The sequence below is a fragment of the Micropterus salmoides genome, unplaced genomic scaffold (genome assembly GCF_014851395.1).
Source record: "Micropterus salmoides isolate LMB-PRFRI ecotype aquatic unplaced genomic scaffold, ASM1485139v1 Ms_hic_scaffold_12, whole genome shotgun sequence".
NCBI lineage: Eukaryota > Metazoa > Chordata > Actinopteri > Centrarchiformes > Centrarchidae > Micropterus > Micropterus salmoides.
The window spans coordinates 11,166,644-11,190,962 of NW_024040263.1; the positions used below are offsets into that span (position 1 = coordinate 11,166,644).

Below are 24,319 nucleotides of genomic sequence, written 5' to 3' on the forward strand. Positions count from 1 at the left end.
CACAACTTGCCCACAAGAGGAGGTAATGAAGACACAGCGACTCTTCAGTCACCCAGAGCCAAAGCTCCAAAAAACCAAAGAGCCAATCTTTCATGTAGATTAATGTGCCCCAATAAGCTTCCTATAAAGCATTATTGCATTTCTAAAGTAAAATGCACATATTCTTCAAGTTCAGCAATGTACAGTTGGGTTTAGTGCAATTTAGAGCAGAATCGCCATGGGCCTATTAATTTAAATGGGCATTACAAGTGTCATTTTCATCATGCAAGACAAATGATAGTTAACTATTTTACATTCCAACTTCTGCCCTCTGGTAGGAGATACATAACATTGTATGCAAAAATAACCAAACACAAGAACAGTTTGTTTCCACAGGCCATCACTCTTATGAACACTTCAGTCAGACATCTTGTGTCAGTTATTTTGTGTGCTGTATGTATGCATGCATATACTGAATAACCACATGTAATCTTGTGCTTTTATTCCTTTATACTATTTGTATTTGCTAAATCTAAAGGACACTTGACTTACATATAGATAATGTGCGCTGTTGCTTATTGTTGCTTTTCATATGTATTTATATAATACACCTATTTTTTACCTACTTGTATGTACATAATTGTACTATGTTTACTTTTTCCACTGTCTGTCTGTGTATGTACACTGAGAGCACTTTATAACAGGAGTCAAGTCCCTCATATGTGTACACATAATTGGCCAATAAAGCTGATTCTGATTCTATAGACCAGTTAATTTATTATTTGAACCCATCACAAAAAAAGGAGTATCTTAAAATGAACGGATATGGACAACTGACAAAATATATTTGATTAAAATTGACAGTATGCGGTTGAAAGCTCCAGAAAATGCTTGAAAGTGGTCTTTTAGTAAAGATTTGTTTTTTTAATTACTGTTTCCAAGGTCAAAAGTTTACTTTCAAGCTATTGTTGGCTAAGGGCAACCAGGGTGACGTTTCCTGAAATGATCCTTGTGGTTGATGCGCCCTCTAGTGCTCTTGTGCAAAGTTTCTTGCACGACATTGCGTACAGAACTCCACTACCCAGAATTCATTGTGAGTTGAATCAGACTACTATTCGCCTGTAATAATTTTAATGCCAGTTTGAGTCTCTTTTGTCGCTTGTGCTGTGTTCACAGTTTAAGGGGAAAAAACACCGGCAGTAAATTATTAATAAATACAGAAAACCCGGAGTTCATTATGAAGCAATTAATATCCAGATTTTGATGGGATATTTGTAGTCAGCTATAATCCATGTGTCTGGTCCTCAGGCTTTGGTGTCATTGGTGAATGACCGAAGATGTCTCACAGCAGGTTGTTTGCCAGGCTGCTTTGTAAGTATCTTAGTAAATTATACTTTTAATCGCTTGAAATATTTGACAGTATAGTTTCTGTAATATAATAATACTCATTTACTCTGTTCTGTGCTTTGCAGCCTCCCACAGGCTTGCACTGGCCAGCTAAGCTAACCTTGGTTGGCTGTCAGGGTTAGCTTCCAGGCTAGTTAGCCACATTAGCCTGCCATCCGTGTATGTTGTTATAACTCAGTGTCAGTTAGCCAGCCAGCTAACTAGCTAGCTTTTCGCTAACGTCCAGGTGAAATCTAACTTTAACCCCCTGCCAGCCTGCTCCACAGTCTCAAGGGTTGATCTCTGTCACCTTGCGTGTCCTCTTGACTAAATGTATCTTGTCCATTCACTCAGCTCAAGTTATTTAGTTAACGTTAGAGCTGCTCATGTTTAGTTTTTCACCCAGCAGCTGGATTAGCAGCTCAGTCTGTCAGTCAGCAGCCTGCAGGCTTACAGCTCTGAGCATTTCAGAAACCTGACATATAAATTTGTTTTAGACGATGCATTGGCAAGAGTACAGCTGGCATCGCTGGATTATTAGCGTTAAGTTAGTTAAGAAGCTATGACTTTGTTAGGACATTGAGGTCCAGTGGACAACTGAACTTTGTACAGAGTCACTGATAAGTTGTCTCTGACTGAGGCGCTGACATAAGACCAAAGTTCAGTCAGTGAGGATGAATACTTCTGATAACTGCTGATTTAGTTCGTACAAAGCTTTTGTTTTTTATTGCGCAACCAAGTCATTTGCCTCCAAAACCATACAGAGGATCACTGGCTGTCATCAGAGGTCTTTGTTTTATTTTTGTTATTAGCAGGCAACTTTAGTTTGGTGCCTTTTTCTTTCAGGGTTGAACCTACTTTACTGAACTGATAGAGGGACAACCTATTTGAATAAATTAGCTTAAGGTTTCACAACAACTGTGTGTCAGACTAGTGCACTGAAGCCTGGCAGCTGGGGTGTAGCATTCAGCATCCCCCTTTGATTCACGGAGACCCCCTTGTCATATCATCTCTTTTTTTTGGAGCAAAATGTGAATGAAGTCTTGTTTAAAAGTCCTGCAGCTACATTTATTTTACATAATGTCACACAGTAGTGAAAACGGCCACCACAATTTCCAAGCACCCTAGATGACATTTGAGAAGCTGGAAGCAGCATATGTTTGGCATTTTTGCTAAATTAATTACACAATTATCACAATTGTGTTGATGATCAATCATCTCAACTTTTCAGCACTAAATAAGTCTTTAAGACGGTGATTACAGCTTTATATAATAATAATAATAATAATCTTTATTTGTAGAGCACTTTTCAAAAGCAAGTTACAAAGTGCTTTAACAAGTGTAAAGACAATAATACCCAAAAGACAATAATACAAAAACAATACAAGATAAAAGCAAGAAAACACTGAAAAGACTAAAATACACGTTTAAGATAAATATAAAATAAGTAAAATAGAATAAAATAAAGTAAAATAAGATCGGGAAAGGCTCTCCTATAAAAGTATGTAAGTAGTAAGTAAGTAGTAAAGTATTTAAGAAGGGATTTAAAAGAGTTCACTGACTCAACCGACCTGATTTCCTCGGGCAGGCTGTTCCAGAGCCTCGGGGCCCTGACAGCAAACGCTCTGTGCCCTTTAGTTTTCAGTCGAGACTCTGGAACAGACAGCAGACCTCTGCCCGAGGATCTCAAGGTACGTGCTGGTGTGTATGGGACTAAATGTAAAGAACAATAAATCTTTAATTTACTTTGTACTGTGTGCTAGTGCATTAAAACATGTATGGAACTAAACAGAAATTCTCCCTGGAGAAGCAGCGATTATGTAATACCTGTGAAACCATATTGAAGTTCAGTTGAAACATCTCTCTAAACAGTTACTTTTGTCTCTTATAGCTCAGAGAGAGAATTTGTATAGTGCAGCATGTTGTTTGCTTTACCTGTAAGGTAAACGCCTGCAGTATTTGTCTTATTAGTTGTCTCACAGTAGATGCAAAACTTCACAAAGCCTCCTCACATGCACTTTGACCTGAATGTGTCTTGTTACCTAATATATGTGTCTTGTAACATAATATAGTATGTCTAGCCAGGGATTTGAAAACAGCTGTAGATGATAAGAACTGTGAGACTATGAACTGTGAGACCGCACAGTAAACATGGGGCCTGGAAAAGCACCACATTGAGCTAAAAGAAGCAAAAGATTTCAGAGCTGGATTATAATTTTGTCCCTGTGATACTGTGACATTACATGTAGTCATTTATTACAATGTCAGTTGTTTGTAAAATACTGATTAATGCAGCTTTAAAGTCTTTGTTCAGCGTTGTTGTCTTTGTTTTTAGCTGTGTGCTGTTTTTGTCTTCATGTAAATTGTTCTGTGTGTAAGTACATTAAGAGAACTTTACAACTAGAGTTGTATGTGTACACATATTTGGCCATTAAAGCTGAAAATATGCTTTCAAAACATGCAGTTACCTTGCAGTTTTAGCTCATGGTAAACAAAATGTGCTGCTAATAAACCTTTTTTGAAAACTGATTGACTATTGTCAAACTCAGGAAGCCTGGTAAATTATAGTACAACACTTCCGATCAGTCAGTGTAATTAGACATAATGTGTTCTCCCTGTGTCACATTTCCTTCAGTAGTTAACACCATAACAGCTCCACAGTTTCTAATTAAACAATATGCATAGTGCATCTTTGAAAACTCAAAATGTTTGTGGTCACGGGGGGCTGTAAAAGTCAGCTATCAAGTCTGAAGAAAAGCTGAAATTGTTGCTCAGCAACAATAAACATTGATTGCAGAAGCAAAGAGAGAAGTCCAAAGAATAATTTCTCTGAAGAAAAGTGAGCAGTTATTTTAAACGTCTGCTATTCATTGTTAAAGGAAAGGCTGTTGAAACTTGTAGAGAAACTGCTTTTGTTGAGTATGACCATTTTTAAATGACACTGTATCTTTATGGTTTTGCACACCTTAATTAATGCAAAAAAAGTTTTTGTAATAGTACAGTTATTGTCCACCTGGAGTGGATAGGAAGATTTCATTGTGTACTGTTTTGATGAATAATATTGACCTTTCTCCATTCAGTGCAGCAGAGTGGAGTCAGGCACTGTTATACAGGAAGTAGGAAGAACCTCTACATCAACAAGGACACAAAGGTCATCTGCCAAGGTTTCACAGGGAAGCAGGTTTGTACTGATGGCTTGGTACCATTTATTATTGCTTCACATCAGATTCTTTTAACTGTAATGTTGTTGTTTTTCACCGCTAACAGGCACAATTCCTCATTCTCTGCGTGTCTGAAGCCTTTCTGTATGAGCAAGATCACCAGAGAGGAAAGATTATATATATTATATATTTCCATCACTTTCACAATCAGTTTCCACCGTGGTATAGCTGTGGTCCAGGCGTTTGCTATAGAAATGTATTTATATAACCCAAAATCAGAAGTTTGTCTCAGAGTCTTTAAAGATCTGTACACATACAACACTCTTGATCTGTAGAGCCTCAGCTCAGATAAGGAAAAATCCTCTGCCTGAGGAATAGCAGCAAAAAGTAATTTTCATTGATGGTGTTGTATCGTTGTTCACTGTTACAGTGTAATTGTTTTGAGAATTGTTTCTTTGCCTTTAAAGGCCTGTAAATCAGGATTGTTCCAATTTTTTATTTATTTTTATTTCAGCTAGTCACCTAGGAGAAATAGGTTTTTACTTTATCTTAGTTTTTTCCCCCTATCACTAACCTTACTCATTGTTTTTAGCCACAAAAAATAATTTTGCGTGGCAGATTGTTGATCCTTCCAGGTATTTTTCAAGAGCACTCATAAGATTCTCTTTGAACCATGTCCAGTCAAGGAGAATAAAAATCTTGGCGAGTGTGTTCAACATGCCAAAAATGTGGACTTTACAGATTTATATCCCCCCTCTGTCCTTAGGCACATTCCATTTTTCATCCTCCATTTTCACTTCAACATAATAAAAGGATGTTAAATATAGTTCCACTGAACACTCCGGGTAATTAGAAAAGGATGAGAAATGAAGCAAGTGCTATTGAGTGCACATTTGTGGTGTCTTTCTGGCTTGATAAGAAAGTAATTTTTCTAATTTATTGTCCCAACATTTGCGATAATAATGACTAGCGAAAACAGCAAAGTTGGCAGAGTGAAGGAGCATATTACACTTTGGGGGGGGGGAAATGCTGATTCATAGCTTCTAATTCCTCGTAATAGGCTAGTTATAATTTTAACATGGAGGTCATTTATTTGCACTTGTAGTTATGACCCTTGGCTACTTTATCTACATTGTTTCAGCATCTTCAGTAATTATTAATTGACTACAGACTGATTTAGATGGATTTATTCTGCAGAAAATCAATTTACCCTTCCTTGATGCACTCATTTTCTGGGAAAGTACAGCTGAGATTCCCTCACAAGATTTTACCGCCCTACATATATTCTACTCCCTTTAGTGTTATTGCAGGTTTATCTTGTTTACTTTCATTTTAAATGCGGCCTGATGGTGATGTTTGTACCAAATCCAGAACACTGTGAACAGCAAGTAATAACAGTTTGCTGAGATTACTAACACCAGCACGCTTTACCTCTATGTATTATCCTCTTAACATCCAGTTTCCACCTTTTTCCCCTTTATGTAGCTTTTAGGTTGTAGAAAATTCATCATATTCCACTCCTTTTTACTACATATGTCGTAATATATTCTGTATTAGCTTTTTTCAGCTCTTCACGGAAGCTGTATGATGTTTGCAATTTATAGTGAAATAGTCAAACCCTAAATGACATTTTGACAAGAAATGTTTTAATTTGCTAATTCCAAGGTCAGTAACGAAACTTGGCTGCACTTTTCCATCAATAGAAAATATTGTCTTTTTATAGACATACCGGGTATCTGTCGGTTTTGGCTGCGCAGCCCGTAGTTTGCGTCGATTTACCCTCCTGCGGGTTCTTGAGATATGAGAAGTTAACCGAACAATCCTTCGTGTGGTTTCATGTAGAGGTAGAACAGTCTATTGGCCAGGCCAGTGTTAGGTTGTTGCAGATATATATCGGTATCGGCATATAAGATGTCCAGTAAGTAACAAGAAAACTGCAGACAGAAATCCCAATATGTTAATGTTTTATTTTTCAACTGTAAAATGTTTCTGTTTAGTCTGTATCTAGGTCACAGTCCTTCTTAAAAAAAAGTTTGTTTATATTATGTTTATTTAAAAAAATTGCTATTTACCGATATATCTTTTTTTCATTTTTTTTAAACTCTCGATATTAGTATCGGCCTCAAAAATATCCAGTATTGGTTGGGTTTTAGTGTTAAATAGCGAGAAATCAGTTTGGAATAAAGTGAGGCTGCATCTGTCCTGCACATCAAATGTTTGCACCCACCAAAACCAAAGCAACAGAAATTGACGTGTTCGTAATGACAATTAAACTATCATGCCTATGTTCTGCGTGCACTTGTTGTAAGAGGATTAGATATGTTTCCTTCCCCAAATCAAGCAGAACTTGTGAAATGTGAAATTCTTAATTAGACGTGTTTCTGTTTGGGTTGAACAGAACTTCATGAATGTCAGGAAAAAAAACTTTCCACTGTGGCAACACAGCCTTGACAGGTTCCCTATAGCCTACACCAAAGTGACAGCATGTGAAATATTTTTGTAAACTACCTTTCTTGGGAGATATTTTATAGTCCGTGTTGGAGAATATCCAAAGCCCCTTTTGACCCCCCCTCCCCCATGTTCTGCAGGGAGATTAAACTAAGCTCACATCATTATTTATATGTCAAGAACATTTTCGATTTCTTCTCGTTGAATATATTTATCAGTAGCTGGATCCCCTAGAACAACCCCAGCCTCACCTCCTGTATCCATCCTTTTACTCTGCAGCTCGGGTGATTAATCCTGGATGGCAGCATATTTCCTCCTTTCCTGCGTGTCTGTAATGATATCTCAAGGTTGACGCTGGAGAAGTGGCTGTACCCCACTTCTTTGCACACTCATATGCACACTGACTCCTCTTTCCTTATAGGGAACGTTTCACAGTCAGCAGTCTCTTGACTATGGCTCCAAGTTAGTTGGAGGTGTTTCCCCCGGCAAAGGTGGCAAGACACACCTCGGTCTTCCAGTCTTCAATTCAGTCAAGGAGGTATGTGTAACTCCTAAACCTTCTGTGGTTGTACTTTTTTGTTGTTTTCTGTTGTAAATATATTGAAAGCAAAAACTGGAATATGTTGTATAAATCTGACATATTTACTGCCATTATCCGGTGAAGGACTGTGAAGCTTTTTTTGTAAATAATTTTTTAAAGGAACATTAGATGGCAGTATTTCATAACTTTCCATGTGCAATACACCACCACCGATACCTTTATTCCTCGCCTCAGGCGAAGGATGGCACGGGGGCCGATGCCACCGTGATTTATGTACCTCCTCCGTTCGCGGCAGCAGCCATCATCGAGGCCATCGACGCAGAGATCCCTCTGGTGGTGTGCATCACTGAGGGCATACCCCAGCAGGACATGGTGAGAGTGAAACATAAGCTCCTGCGCCAGGGCAGCACCCGCCTCATAGGCCCCAACTGCCCAGGAGTCATCAATGTAAGCTCGCTCTCTCTCTCACACACACACACACACACACACACACACTCTGATGCATGTGGTGGGGCGTTTGGTTGCGGATGAGAGAGCTGAATGTACAATGTGTACAACTCCCTCTCAAGGATCAAGGGGTGGTTTGAGTGAATGCATTAATATATAGTTACCTTTTTAAAACAATGAATGCAAGGTAGCTGAAACTTTATAGGAAAATGATCCACTTAGACTACTGGTTTGTTTGTGTGTCTTCAGTAGTATTAAATATTAGTTATTTGGGTTGAATGTCCCATGTTTTCTTGTTTTTTTTTTTGTTTTTTTTGATTTTAGGATGTAAAAAATTTGCTTTTTTGACAAAGAAAGCATTAATAAATTATACTTACCATGGGAATTTGTGCAATGAATATTTATTGAATTTGTTCTGGATTTTATAAAGTGAGCATATGGCATAGAAAAATCCTAAATAATATATTGCTGTGTTCTATAGAGAAATGTTTTAAAATCTCTTAAAATCAGTCTTAAAATGGAGACTGACATTACAACATACAACATTTCCAGTGATACCGAGCAGAAGTGGTTAAGTTATCAAAAAACAACACAATCCTATCCATGGATGTTAATTTAAAATGTGTCTCTTTTTTTTTGCAGCCTGGAGAATGCAAGATTGGGATCATGCCGGGCCACATTCACAAGAAAGGAAGAATTGGTGAGATTTGTCTAGGAACTGCGGAGTTCTTTGTTTGGATCTTTTAAGCATTTCTTTTTTTTAATAAGTTGCTTTTGAAATGCTAAAGGTTATGTTATTTAAGAATATTTGACAGCTTACGTGTATGTCTGTAGACAGAAATTCACCTCCAGACGGAGGGCTCTCCAACAACAGTCTTTAAATGACTGAAGCGTGAAGCAGGGAACAGAGAGGGAGGGCGGAAATCTTTATTCATACCAATGCCTTTCTTCCCAAATTAAAAATGTTTACAGCTCTGTGCTTAAATCCTAGATTGAGCTTCTGCTGTTGATAGCTTGATAAGCAGCGTGTACTACCGTTGACCAGTGAACCTTTTACAGGAAGTCTGTTTTCAGAGTAAATAGACTGCCATCATTCCATAAGCATAGACAGAACATCTGTTACAGAGCTGTACTGTGATGGTGATCTCATTTGTTTTTGCTGTCATGATGAAACAATTCAGCCAAGGTTGGACATAAGTTGACAGCTGCATTATATATCACTTTATCACCCTTGATTGGAGCAGGGTTTTTTTGTATGGTTGTGATTTTACAAAGAAATAATATAAAAATATATATATAATATCAAATGTTTGTTAAATCTTTCTTTCAGGCATTGTGTCGAGATCGGGTACCCTGACATATGAAGCTGTGCACCAAACTACACAAGTCGGCCTTGGCCAGTCACTCTGCATTGGTAAGTTACCAATGACCTGTGGCATATTGAATTTAAATTTAGCACACAGCTCTTAGTTTTATATCTAGGCATTATTAAAAGAAGCTAAACAAGGCATGGGGACTAGAAGATAAAATTGTTCCTGATGCAGTATTTTGCTTCATGCGTGAATATGCCCCTCACATCTGAACATTGAAGTTGCTGCTATCTTTTCAAGGGCATTGTTGAGGTTGAACAGAACGATCAAGTGGCTCACAAGCGAGTGGAAATTGTGTCTGGCTACTTTCAGTTTTCTTTGACCTGACAATCTTAAAGAAAGTGTGTTCTGTTTCTGATCCATAATGTTTTTTTTATGCACAAACCAGAGGAGTAAAACAATATCAATATCGCATGAATTCAGTATCACATCTTTAATACAAAGAGGCTCAAAATGGAAAGACCTTGCTATAAAGTATTGTTTGAAGCCATTCATTTCATAAGTGCTTTTTAGCTGCCTCTTGTTTTTCAATGTATGCTCCTTTTTGATTAGCTTGAACTTGAATTTCCTCTGTCTCGTCCAGTCTGCCTTTCACTTCCTGCCCCATTCTGAATTTCAACCATCACCGGAATCTCTTGACTGCACACAACATATTTTATGTGTCTGGACAGACATGGATGTAAACTGCAACTTGACTGGTTGGCAGAGGCACAAAACCGCAGGGTGATAGTTTATAATGGTGGATACATACCAGGTTTTGTATGAATTGCAGGTCAAGTAATTTCTTCCATTTCCAGAAAAAGATGTAGAACTTCCCATTATCCGCCCATCCTGTTATTACCTTGCTTTTCTTCCGCACAGTTTTTACAGCCTTCCGTCTATGCTTTACTGATGTTGATTGTGGTTTGGATTAGCAACACACGCAGCTTTGAAGCACAACCTTAAGTTTGGACATTATATGACACAATGTTTCTGCCACCAGAAAATCTATATTAAAGGGCTGGTTGGACACCCGAATTAACTGAAAAACAACTTGGCTTCATTATTATTTAGACATTTTAATTGTAGCGTGTCCTCTAGCCAGACTTATTAAAGCCAGTGCCGCAACAGTATTAAATATTGTAGAGTTCATTAAGGAGGTTTATTGGTGGTTCTGCTAGCGCCTTCTTAAGTCTGAGTATGACCTAGGGGCTACGGCAAATTACAGTTAATGTAATATTTAAAATCACTGTCATCTATGTTGCTGGTAATGTGGTTCTCTTTCATTAGTAATTCATGTAATTTTTTTTCTTACTGTTGCCAGTTTTTTTTTTAATGGTATGAATATAAATGTAGGTGATGTGTATGAAGATCTGTCTTGTGAAGGGTTTGCCCATGATTTTATAGTAACTGGTGTCATTTTCTGTAGAAATTATTTTGAATAAATTAGTATTCGTCCCTCATGATTTGGAAAATCTCTGTAAGTCATGTTCCTTGGATGTAAAAGGAAAGACATAATTAAACTACCCTACAGAGATAAAGACACAGTTATATCATTAAACAAACTTTTAAAATGACTTTGAATTAAAATTAAAAAATGGTGTTCCTACTGTATACCCTAAGTCCAGTTTAATTTTATTTGTGAAAGAAATGTTGCGCAGTTCAACAGTGGCTTTGTAAAGTATTCAGACCCCTTCACGTTGCACTTGTAGTGACAAACCCACAGAGAATTATTACCCAATTCTGCAGTTCCATCGGTTCTATGTAGCATTTCAGCAGCTTTCAGCTCATTGTTTTGGATTAAAAGCCGCAACTTGAATGTTTTGATTCACTTTCAGTACAATCATTGTCATTTCCAGACATAGCAGGCATCTGTTATACAGCAAAATGCTCTGATAAAACCACTACCTGCTCAACATCAAACAGCAGTAGAACATAGTTAGTGACCAGCTGGTGAACAAAGTGGCGCATTTAGCAGCTAAGGAGCCAGATATTTCCCACAAAAGATGGTGAAGACCAAAATCAAGGCTAAAAGGAGAGAAAATGTTGCTTGATTGCCGGAAGCAAGGCTCCAAATGAATGACATTGCTCTATATCTGTTGGGTGTGTAAATGGGCAACTGTTACCTACTAAGAAGTTCACCATTTCAATTTGAAAGGTGATAAAATATGAATGTTTACATCTTGTTTGAAATGCAATAAAAATCAGTTACTGCAGTTTAAATGGATTTACTTTTTTCGCGATTCATTTTGTATACAAAGCAATAGCCCATATGTTATTTATTATTTATATTTTATATTTTTATATATATATAAAACAATAATTTCTAAAAGGTTGCAAAACGTAAAGGGGTCTGAATGATGTGGCAATCAGGACACTGATGAAAGTGATATAAATATAGATGGAGTTCTCTAAAATCGTGCTGGAACTAAATATATCCAGTTTAATGACACTTTCTGTGTCCACTACGTGACGCTAGAGAACACCAACTAATCATAGGTGCATTCAAGATGACTGCGGCTGACTTTCACCAACTTGATAGTCTGACGTTAACTGCAGATGGCTGCAGGGGTGGGGTATAAAAACAGCGCCGTCAAGTCAGACACATTCTACCTGTGTGAGCTTAGTACAAAGACTGATCTGTTGTACTGAGCTCACTGACTTTTAAGATATGTTCCAGTACATCAAGTGTAGACCACACTGAAAATTTCATCAAATGATGAATGTTACACAAGGCTTAATTCCTGTTGCAAGTAGGTGGTCACTTAACTCCTGATTGGCATGTCAGGCCAGGATTGTGAAATTTAGGGCAGATTGGAAAATGTACACTTTTAGAACAGCTTCCTGTTTCATGGTGAATAATGAGCCATCATGATGACAGTGTTGGATAAAAACTCACAAGCTTCACTATATAGCATCATCAAGGTCAAGGACTTTGCTGACCACACATTAGGTGGATCTGGGGCCAGTTCAGCGCCAACCAAACGTAGCAAAACGTTTTTTTTTCAACGGAAACGGTGGTGCCTTGAACACCCTGTTGTGTACGCAAGCGCACGGCATTTTGCTGTCTTTTTAACACCGTTGTTTACAAACTTATCGTAGCTGATTTGGTAACACCTGTGACACGGCCACCAAACGGGAAAAAACTTATCTCGAAGCCCGTTGCGGAACGTTGCAAGGAAACATGTTGATCAATTTGAAAACGTTGCAAAACATTTTGAGATTGAACTCGTCCCTGGTTAACCTGCTAGGAATAATTTTAGTTAAGAGTTAAAGATTGTAGGGGCCTGTAACTTCCTGTTGACAGTAGGTGACACTATGTAGATGTCTTCAGGGCCATTCTGTTATCAAACGTGAGGTTTGGGGCAGATCTGACCATGTACACTCAAGTTACAACAACTTACTATGTTGGAGAAAGTAATTTGATGTGATGGAAACTTTGAACAACTTTTAATCACAGAGGTCTTTAGATTGCACAGCCAAAATTTGAAGTCGATCTGATTAATAATCTAAAATTAGACGACTTCATGTTGGCTTAGGGGTATGGGTCCAAGGCTTTTTTTTTTTTACGTGTGGAGATGATACTTGTGCCTCTCGAATTTGGTATATCTAGGTGAAACATGTTACAGGGGCTTCTCTGTACAGAGCACTAGCTAGCTATTTTGCTACAAGTTTAGTGAGTTTTCAAGCCCTTTAGCCCCTCAAAAATGGACAAAGAATAATAATTCCTTGCAATACAATAGGGATTTCACAGCGGTTGCTGCTCTGGCCCTAACTATGAAAAAGGTTAGTATTGTGATGATCAGACCCTCTCAGGCAATAAGCTGCTTCTTATTCTGCCTAACAGCCATGTGATCCTCAAACATTCACAGGAATTATCCTTTGAGAGTCTTGTATATACAGCAAGTGTTTGTTTTGTTTCCTGCAAGGTATTGGCGGGGATCCATTCAACGGTACAAACTTCATAGACTGTCTGGAGGTGTTCCTGCAAGATCCCAAGACAGAGGGCATCATCCTCATTGGAGAAATCGGAGGCAATGCTGAGGAGAATGCCGCAGAGTATCTAAAACAACACAACTCTGTAAGGAAATAACACACTGTGGACACCCATTATTTTACCTCATTCTCCTTGTAATATCCTCTGCTACAGCGCTTCACCTCTGCAGATACATCAGTTCATATAAAAAATTCTGCCTTTTCTGAATTAGCTCTTTGTTGTGCCCCTTTAAAAAATCTATTAGCTGTAGTGAACACTGGAAACCATCATATATCTGGAACGAGGTAAGGACTATATGAAAGTGTTCTTTTCTTTTTGCTCACAGCCTCAGGCTAGCTCTCTTAAGTTTCTGTGTCCGTGTGAGAAAGATAAAGAGTGACAGATGGGATGAAGGTATGATTCACAGGGCATGTCCTAGAAATCTGCAGTGTTGATGAGCAGTGAACCTTTTTTGATGCCCACATGTGATAAAGAGCAGTAGGTGATGATTGGCTTATGTAGCCAAATGGCTGAGAATTTGTAATTGACATTTTATAACTTCACTAGGCCTGTACTTGGCATTTTGCTTCTCGCACATGACTTTTAAACTGTTAATTTTTCAGCGTGTAGGCCTGGACGCTTGTCTCTGTGTATGTGTGCGCGCTTGTGGTGCTCTTGAGCTGAGAAATGGACTTGATTTGCCCTCGGCTGCTCTAATGCATGCAAATCTCCCGCTGGCGTCTCAGGAGAATAACTTCTCTCACTCAATAAATAAAGTATAAACACCCCCACCCACAATCACCCAGAGTGTTGACAGCAAGGGACAGTTCAAATGGAACGCATGCATAAAAAAAACCCAGCAGAGCGTGGGAGTAAGCTGCAGATCCTCCGTTCAAAGTCAATTGTGTAGAACATCGTACATCAAACGGTGTACTTGGGCCTTATTTTTAAGAGTCAAGAAGAGCACAAAGAAGTATGGAGATATTGTTTTTACTTTGGAGCAAACTTAACTTTACTCGATTTGAATACATTTGAATTCATGTCACCAATACGCTAACCTAGGGCAGCTCCCATATGTGAATTTTGTATTAATGTAAAGCACAGTCTTGCCAGAAAGGAGCAGCAGATGAGCCAAAATAAATAAAGACTACAAAATAGTGAAGACTGAAACTTGATGATAGATTATTTCTGCTCACTGAAGATCAAGAAGATTTAGCCTAACCGCGAGCTGCTTTTTGAGATATTCATCACATTGATCTGTTGTAAAGCTAAACCTTTCTACATGTTAGGCCTACCTGTGATTTGAATTTGTGGCCTTGAACTGACAAGAGAGGTCAACATGTTGCATTATGAAACACTTTACTCTGCTTTTAGGGAACAAATGGGGAAAGAACTATTCTGGGCTATTGCAACAACAATTTCTGAGTTAGAGTTTTTCTTTTTTGGTCAATATATAATCTCTGTTATCATCTTATTGATAACTACATTGCTTAAGAACATGGCCATCTTTCATGTCATGAAGCCCCAGAAAACTTGGTTTTAAATCTTAAATATTTATCTGTAAGAAATAATCAGTAAATATGCAACAATCTAAGTTAAAGTTTGGGGGAAAACAGTATTCTTGGGTATTGAACTCTCAAAAAGTCTGCTTCATCAGGACTGTGTAGGTGTGACTTGAACAGTGATTTTTAAATAGGCCTGGTGTTGTTCCCCTTGAAGGCTATTTACACCAGTGGTAGGGACAACGGACCAATTAGAGCTTTGTGGGTCGGATTAAAAATGATAACATCATTCAGCAATGTGGCCCGCTAGCCATTGCTACTTCCATGAAGAATAGTGGCTGAAAATGCATGAGAGCTGCAGCTGCACTGGTTCATTTAAGTTGACTTATAGAAATAACTCTAAAAACAACATTTTTATCTTCATGAAAAAATGTTAAGTTAAATGAACAGCGTGCATGTCTAATGAAAATGAACCTGGTGAATGGATGCATCACTCGGGGCTGAGTGGTTTGGACAAAAGGAAAAAAAATCACAAGAACACAACAAGAAGTTGGCTAATGTTAGGTTCGGGAGGCTCTATTTACCGAAATGCAATATAATATACTAGGGCTGTTTACACGTTATTATCACGTTAACGCCTTAATTAACGGAGCCAATTATTTTATCTCACCTTAACACAGTTGTTATTATTAGTTTATTATTATTGTGAAAGTCTGTTGGTCACTGGCTCTGAATACACATATAGTCAAACCATGGGTCACTGGAGGGGTGGGATGTTCATCAGCCTGCAAATCACCCACCCAAACAAGAAGTGGAGGGAGGCTTCAGCAGACTACCTTGGATGCAGCCTGTGGGAAAAGTAAGACATCGCTCCGCAAGTAAACGGCAGGCGCTCTATGGATAGTAACCATGGCAGCAGCTTCTGTGTTCTACGCAGCTGTAGCCTATTTAACTTAAGTTAAAATTTTAGGCTGCATAACTTTACCTGATAGGCTTAGTTTTGCAGGGATGCTCTGCCATGTTGATGTCATATTTAGTAAACAGTAATAGATTCACAAGCAGCGAGGATCAGTCTCTCTTCCAATGATTTATGCTGCGCGTCACGTAAAAAAAAGTTCAAGACAATTCAACTCCGGCGGCTGTTATGATGTTATGGTCGTGGCTCTGGACTCTGATGGTAACTTGTTTTAACAAGCTAGATAAAAGGTAATGCCCTGGCAGTGGCAAATAGCTTTGGTTTAATATTTGATTTGATGACATTAATGTTTAAGTTGAGATTTACAATAAATATTTTATTGCTACTGTGTAAAGGGAATACCGCTGGTAAAAAGCAACTTTTGTGTACATAGTAGTACATTTAAATTAAAAGTGTGCAATACACTACTTTATAATTCATTATTCGATTTTGCGCGTTACAATGCGATTAATCGCGATTACAATTTTTAATTGTTGCCCAGCACTTTAATATACATAATTATGTTTTCAGTAGTATATAAAGACCTTACATAATGAACCGTTATGTTTTTATTGCCTTAGAATGAGCCATTTCTATCTACATACACCGTGGGTCCTCTTACTTGAAGTAGTCATGTCGCCATGTTTCTGCAGTAGCCCTAACAGTCAAACTGCTCTATAAAGTGCGTTTTGTCACTATGTTGAATACATATAAAGAAGAAGATGTAGTAGTAGTAGTCGTCATCTGGTTTGTTAGAAGAACAAAAAGTGAAATTTGGACAAATGGAGGACCACAATTATTATTTAGCACAAGAGACAACAGAGCATGTCGGCCACGGTAGCTTCTTCTACAAAGGGAGGGTGACTGAGTGACTAGATGCCACTAAAACTTACACATTGAACACAAAGTCAGGCTGAGTCAATGAAATGTAACAAAATGAAAATTCAATCTCATTATCAGGTTGCCAACCGTCATCAGGTTTTGGTTCAAATATTGCTAAGAAGTACTGCTGAGTACTGCTCAGAAGTATTCGACATTCCAACACTGACATTTCCTACCAAGCATTGGCCATTTCAAATCTGTGAGAAGAGCTCAGACAGTACAGCAAAGACTGAAATATCGCATGGGAAATTAACTAAACTTGTGTGTGTGTGTGTGTGTGAATGTGAATGTGAATGTACAACGCCATCACTTACATTATGAAGTCAATTGAGAAAACAGGATTTTTTTTAAGACTCTACATTTCACATTACCTTGACAAATTCTCCCACACTGGACACATTAAGTACAGACTGCTCAGTGAAATTAAAGGTCCAGTGTCATGATTGATTTGTGTCATGCAACATTAAGTATATTGAACTCCTATTTGAGAAACACACATTATACCAAAAGGTGAAGAAGTATTGATTTCAGTATCCATCAGTGTTACAGTTGAGCTACTGCAGAGTGTTTATCTACTGATGCCTTAATTCTGTGAAATTCAAGAAAACAACCTTATATTTCCCACTCTGTTCTGCTGTCAGATTTTATGATGCAGGACATATTTCAAGGTTCAGTCTTCATCAGCGTCTGCGTATGCTTGCCAACATAATATGGTCTTAAAAAGTCACCTGTATCAAAGGTCTGCATATCATTGCCAGAGTTTCACAGGCTTTCTGAAGTCAGAAATGGGTTTTACACAGAATAACCATAATACAGTTTGCCTCATGCATATCAAGTAGGTCAGAGTATTTGGCACCTAAGCTACCGTAGAGGTTTATTTCAGCCCAGCCTGTCTCCACTGAACTTAGCTAAACCCCTTGTAATTCTGTGGAAACAACACTGAAACGTACAGAGGTTGTAGTCTGGAGGAAAGGCAGAGGTTAGAAAAGGGCTGGTGAGCTCCACGTGTACGTGCACATGGCAGTTTTATTCATGCCTACCTGTCGTGTTTATAGTGTCTCCGTTTGGCTTTTTAAGCTTTTGAAAACAATTCCTCACCTTGGAGTAGGCTGTTTATAAAACAAAGCCCTCCGCCAGTTATGTCAGCACACAGAGGTGGGGGAACAACCCTATTGGTCTCATAATTAAGGTAATATATCTGAACTGCCAACAGTGGAAGACAAAAGACGGGTAAAGTGAGTGATGGTATGACTCCCCTCCCTGTATGCATTGTTAGTACTTAGTATCCAGGGAAGCAGGGATTAATAGAGTAATTAAACCCCTTTTCGTCTGAGATCGATTTAAGACTTGATTCACATGAGGGTGGTTTGTTTATTCAGGACGTGATTTGACTTCTGAAAACTGAGCGGAGTTAGGTGCTAATTTGTTCTGTGCTTACATTTTTCAACACACAAAACAGATGCTTGTAACATATTTGAGCCCTTTTTAAAGTGAAATTCCCTCTCTCTTCATTTCCCTGTTAGCTGTGCTAAGCGTTAATGTCTCATTAGCGGTGCATTTCCAGCCAAGGTCCTTAACATTTCCCTGGCTGATATGCATCCTGCTAGTCTTAATTATTAAAAGTCCTCTCCAGTTTATATTAGTAACTGCCATCTTGTTCCTGCCAGTGTCTGAATCTGGAGCTGAAATGGCAGTAGAAGTGGGTGACTTTGAAAGACCTCACTGTATTGCTTTGCCTGGTGAACATGCCACATTCACTCTCTGAAAGCAGTCTGCCAGATGAGCCACAGCCTTTGTTGAAAACCCAGGACGTGTGTGTGTGTGTGTGTGTGTGTGTGTGTGTGTGTGTTTGTGCGCGTGCGTGCGTGTGCGCGCACACACAAAGCCGTCCTCTACAATTATGTTGTTATTCTTATGTATGAAATATTAGCTGCTGTACGCGCACACACTCCGTCCCTCTTGCCGACTGTGATGTTATTGCTCAAGATGAAATATTAGCTCTCTTCACCTTGGAAATAATCTTAACTGTTGAACGTAACATCCATCAATGAGCAAGCAGCATAGACAGGCGCTGAGCTAATCAGTGCCTGCATGACTAATTACCATCTCAGAAATGAGATGATATGAAATGGCAGAAGCCTGAGACCCTATCTGGTCATACACCAACCCATGCAATTAAATGGCTTGATTGACCCTTTGTTTTAATAATGCAGGCTGAGACCGAGATGGCTGGTTAGACAAGCCTGTTATCATGGGGGCTCTGATGGGAGGACAAGGGGAGTTTCATTTCTAATGAATGAATAAAATGCATTGTTTTGCTCCCTTCCTTCCTGGTTCTCATCCACTTTTGTTGCTTTGCTAGCTGTACTCACATCCTCGCATTTTCCCTTGAGCTTATATTCCTTTTTTCCCTTATTTTACCTTCATATTTTTCTTTCTCTCCCTCTTTTATGTCCAGGGTGCTAACTCTAAGCCCGTGGTGTCCTTCATCGCGGGGCTCACTGCTCCTCCTGGCCGCAGGATGGGCCACGCCGGTGCCATCATCGCTGGTGGGAAGGGTGGGGCCAAAGAGAAGATCGCAGCCCTCCAGTCAGCTGGAGTTGTAGTCAGCATGTCCCCTGCCCAGCTGGGCAGCACTATGTTCAAGGTGAGTACAAGCAAGATGGAGAATAATAATCATGACTAGTGTTAACTAAAGTACTGCACTTAATACAAAGTACAATTTTGTGGTGCTTGTTCTTTACTTGAGTATTTCTATTTTAGCTCAGATGTGTTCTCCTTGTTTCTTGGCCTCATCCATCAGTCTCATCTTATCTCTTTCTGACTTGTATCTCTTTCTTCATCTTCAGTTTCTGTCTGTATTGTTGCTGTCAGATTCTACACAATGTCTGCTTGAGATAAATAGAAATATTACCAAAAAAAACACATACAGGAACATGTCTCAAAACTCAATAACAAATAGTCAGATTAATATTAATAAAACCCATTAGTGTTTTTCTGTGCTCCATTGTTTTACTCAGAACTGCTGAAATTGAAACACATAGCTTTAAAAATCTTGTACAAAAAAACTAACCAAATACTAAAGCTTTTCATTACCCAAATGAATAAGCAGGCTAATTAGAGGTGGCATTTAGCAGAACAGATTTGGAGGTAATTATATTGTAATAACACTGTAATAATACTTATCTTTTGGCCTCACAGCAAAACATCTTGATGTTGGTCACCAAGCACCATCGTTCATAACCAAGCAGTAACAAATGTGAAGTTTACTTTGAACAGGGATTCCTTTTGGGGGGGGGGGTTAAGATTTAACTTTTAATAAATGCCATAAAGAAAGGCTGAAGACAAGCGCAGATATTAATAAACACATGTTGACAGTGGTGGAGCGCCACTGCCCCCTTTTATTTCAAAGGGAAGCACTGTTAACAAGATGTATAAAAAGTGAAAGAATGTATTACAGCCATTCGTCATCTTATACTTTCATTACCACTGCTGGCACTACAGCACGTGGATATAGATTTACACATGTCCCCCCCTCCCCCAAAGATTAATTCATAATCATTGTTTCTAATGATGAAAAATGTGCGATGTGGTTGCTCATTTTGCTGCACCTTCTGTTCATACATCTCTGTTAATTTCATTGACCGCCGTAATCGAAGTAATAAGGCGTAAGAGAAGCAAGCACACGTAATGCTTTGGGTGTAGGCAGAAACAATGACGAGCTGCTGAGGGTGATGGAGAGTATCTCTGCTGTCATGGACCTGCATGAGCCTCGACAACCAGCTCGTATCTGCAAAAGTGCATACGTGCGTCATCATATTTCATCAGAGGTCTATGAATTATGCAGCTACAGTGGATTTGTTTTGGTAAAAACATAATCAGCTGAACAACATGACCTCCTTGTCTAGACTGTACATTCGTTCATTCGTTCGTGTTCCAAGTGGCTGTTCCTTCCTTAATCAGCAGGTTCACGCATCATCAAACGTATATTTAGAATCAAAAAGACATGTTGTATATTGATGAGTTTTCAGTAAATGTCTAATGCCAATCAGTAATAATGCTCTTGCCTCGGAGTGGTACATCCTCGAATTGAACAAACTGTTGTGAGAAGCTTTTGTCCTCAAAATTATGACAAAAACTCATTAGTACAAAATGCACATCCTCTCACACTGTTCCTCATAATAAATAATAACAACTCAGGTTTTTGTGTAAACAGGATGCATGCTGCCACTATGATATTTTTACTTCTAGCCATTTGACAATTTGGTGAAAGTAACAAATAGCAGCCCAGAATATATTTATGCCTCAAATCTTGTTTCTTTGTTTTCTCTTATCCCGAACAAAGTGTTGTGTAATACACACCTGGTAGACAGGTACATGGGGGAAAAACAAAGTAATTCAGGAAAGAAATTCACAGTCAGCACTGAGTTTAGAGGAAAAAAATACAACAATTCAGTCATGGACCTTGGGCACTGAAAAATGAAAAATAAGTAATTTTTGTCAACAAGAAAAGTACGACAATAAAGTATCAATTTGAAGATGGGGGAGGAAGATCAGACAACAACCCAGTTCATATCTCATATTTAATATGTAAATATCTTCATAAGCGTAAAAGTTTTGATGTTTAAGGTTTCATTTGTGTTCTCTGGATTTTGTTTCTCATTTTAAGTATTTTAACTTTAATCACTTATTGATGTTGTAATTGTCTAATGTTTTTTTTTTTTTTATTTAGCTCACATTTTAATTGGTTGCTGTAGTCTGTGGCTCTAGTGCAAGACACTGTTGTTTCATAGGGAGAATGTCTAATGAAGATCAATAACTGAAACTTTGTATTTTTAATGAGCTCAGTGCTTAGTGCTGACATTGTGCAAAATATCAATTACTTCTTTTGCACATGGTATCTTTGCCCACCTTTTTTGTTTCTATTTTAGCTTCAGTAAAGGGAAAAAAACCAAACATACAAAAAACTCTTACGCGCTTGTATATTTGTACATCCTTGCTCTTAAAAATAGTACTTCGCACTGTGTAGAATCTTAGCCTAGCTGTCTTTGCTGTCTACCAGGAAAGGCTAACCTAGCAATTATGAGTGCTTGAAATTTGTTGACATCCTCTCTCTACCGACAGCAATCTATTACTTTCTTATGACAAATGTACTTATTGTTAACTCACACTGGATGAAAGCGTCTGCTAAATGCCCTAAATGTACATGTATTTCTTAAAGGCTCTTGTTAAATTAGCTTCTTAAAACTTCGTTTCAAACACATTATTAAATATTTCTTCATAACATTAAATATTCACGACTAATTTAAGTTAAGTTCAGAAAAAAAAAATCTATAGCCATTTTTTAAGAATTTAACACTTAAAAACTCAGCTAATCTACTTCATCAGTACTCCACTGGTGTGGTTTGATCATGTCTGATTGACAGTGTTATAAGAAAACAACCCCACAGCGGTCATCTGATTCTGATTAAAATGTTTCTCCACTCTGATTGGTGCGTGGAGGTATTGTTTGCCACGTAAGCCCTGCCCTTAAAAGCAAGGACAAAAACACAAGTGAAACAACCAAAACTGTTAAAACTAACTTAAACACATGTGTTCATGTGGCTCACATCCACATCACTCACAGTAAGATATCTATTGAGAAAATATGATTTCAGGGCCTTTAACCATTCAAAATGACATACACCATGTCAAAACAAAATTAAACATGCAGCACATGCCATAATATCCAGAGGAATTTTCAGTGCCACTGGTGCAAGGACAAGATATCAGAAAACTTGTATTTATCTGCAAAGGACTTAATTCATATGCAAGGTAGAATAATTATGACCTTTTGCTTGTTTACAAAATTTCTGAAACTCATAATCAACAGATAATGTTATCCTATCCCACTCAGTATTCACAGTGAAGCCTGAATGCACATGTATATAGACGTGTGCAGACAAACGGAAGCAAACACACATTATACTCAAGTTTCTGTGTGCGTAATAAATTAAAAGACTCAGTTGTTGAAGGCAGTGTTCACGATGTGTGCGCTCCTAACACCTGGCCCCACATGTGTCAAAGCCTGTTGTCATCGCTAGCTTGTAAATGCTTTTCTCCCACGTCATGTTTTTCCCTTCGCGCGCCTCACTTTCAATCCAGATGTATTTTCAACCATCCTTTTTGAGTGGCAACCTCTACTTTCCTGATTTTACTCCCCCTCTTGCTCTTCACTTGTCTCGTCAAGTGTCTGAGTCTGTGTCACACTGAGTGTGTGTGTGTGTGTGTGTTTTTTCTCCCGTCTCTGTCACAAACAACTCTGCTTTTTACCTTTTGTGCTGTGATTTCTGTCTTGTACCCTTGAGTTACTGTCTGCCACCTTGGACCAGCAAAGCATCTGCCTGCTTCTTTCACGATTTTCCTCCTCTTCCTTTTCCCTTGCCACTCTTTCCATCCCATTACCTCCTTTTTATCCTTTTTTTTGCCCTATCATTTCCTCTACAGTTTGTCCCTAATTACCAAACCCTGTGCCACTCCCTCTATTACCCCACTTAATCTGTAAAGCAAAAAAATCTAGTAGACAAAGCCACAACTTTCAATCTACTCCTCCACCCCCACTGTCTCCTCATTCGTTTTGTCCTTCCCAGAAAGCCGAGGGTAGAGAGGCCGAGGTTGCCTCTCAAACATTTCAGAAAATATTTCCTCCTCAAGGTGGCAGTAGACCTTCAGGTATCCACAAGCCACAGAGGAATGGGCCAACATGTGCATGAGTACTTGTGTGTTCTGTAGCCCTGATAAATGACATTTGCATTAAGTTACTTTCCCCCTGTGGAATGGAAAACTCGGGGAACGACATATTCTATCATCCTACGGTTTGTGTGATATTTTCCAAATTGAATATGTAAATAGCTACATCCTTTTTAATGGCTATCATAATGCTTTCTCATTTATAGTCACATGGTTGGACTCTGCTGATAAACGCAGCAACTATAACCTCCCATAAATCAGATTTTTGCAGATGTGTCGCCTCTATCAATCACAGGAATTGAGCTGTTTTTAATGTTGACAACTGGAACTTACTGACACGTACGGTGCTACATGATTTGCACTCTCCAGGAAAAACAACCCCCCCACAGCAGATCTGATACACGGGATCAAAACAGAGCTGTGTGAATTCTGCATGAATAAATCATTTACTTCTGTCTATCTCACTTCATTTCACGTTGTGTCTTTTCTTCTTTCTGTCTGTTGTCCACCGCTGTAGGAGTTTGAGAAGAGGAAGATGTTGTAAATTGTGCGGGAAGGCACCCGACCTTTTACCCCCTACCCTGAAATTGAGATGAACAGCCTGATTCTGGAGGTGGATATATGCCCTACAGTATCTGTAAACCCTCATTTCTTTTCAACTATGAAGCGCACATCCAGTGTTTATATTGTAATTTCATGCCATGAACTTGTACCTTGCACATAACGAAAGAATAAATCATAGTGTCTTAATGGTATCCTATATAACTCATAGCTCATTGTACACACTGTAAAAGCTTTATAGATGTTTTTTTTTCCTTCCTCCACATAATGACGACAGCTGAAGGAAGGATGCCATGGTAACCTTGGTGATCTGTTTCGTTCTGTTATACTCCTGCTGTAATACGTATTCCATCACTCATTTCACTGGCTGTCCACCTGAATAAGAAATATTTCTCATATCATT

The 24,319-nt window shown here is 38.5% G+C and overlaps 1 protein-coding gene across 1 annotated transcript; it reads left to right on the forward strand.

Annotated features, from left to right (window-relative positions):
* The first annotated feature begins 1,199 nt into the window (after window positions 1-1,199).
* On the forward strand, window positions 1,200-24,319 carry suclg1 (succinate-CoA ligase GDP/ADP-forming subunit alph). Its single transcript, XM_038713370.1, has 9 exons — window positions 1,200-1,350; window positions 4,446-4,546; window positions 7,396-7,512; window positions 7,750-7,962; window positions 8,605-8,662; window positions 9,293-9,376; window positions 13,241-13,392; window positions 19,085-19,273; window positions 23,873-24,319. The coding sequence occupies exons 1-9, from the start codon at window positions 1,317-1,319 to the stop codon at window positions 23,897-23,899; spliced, it is 975 nt and encodes a 324-aa protein (XP_038569298.1). The 5' UTR covers window positions 1,200-1,316; the 3' UTR covers window positions 23,900-24,319.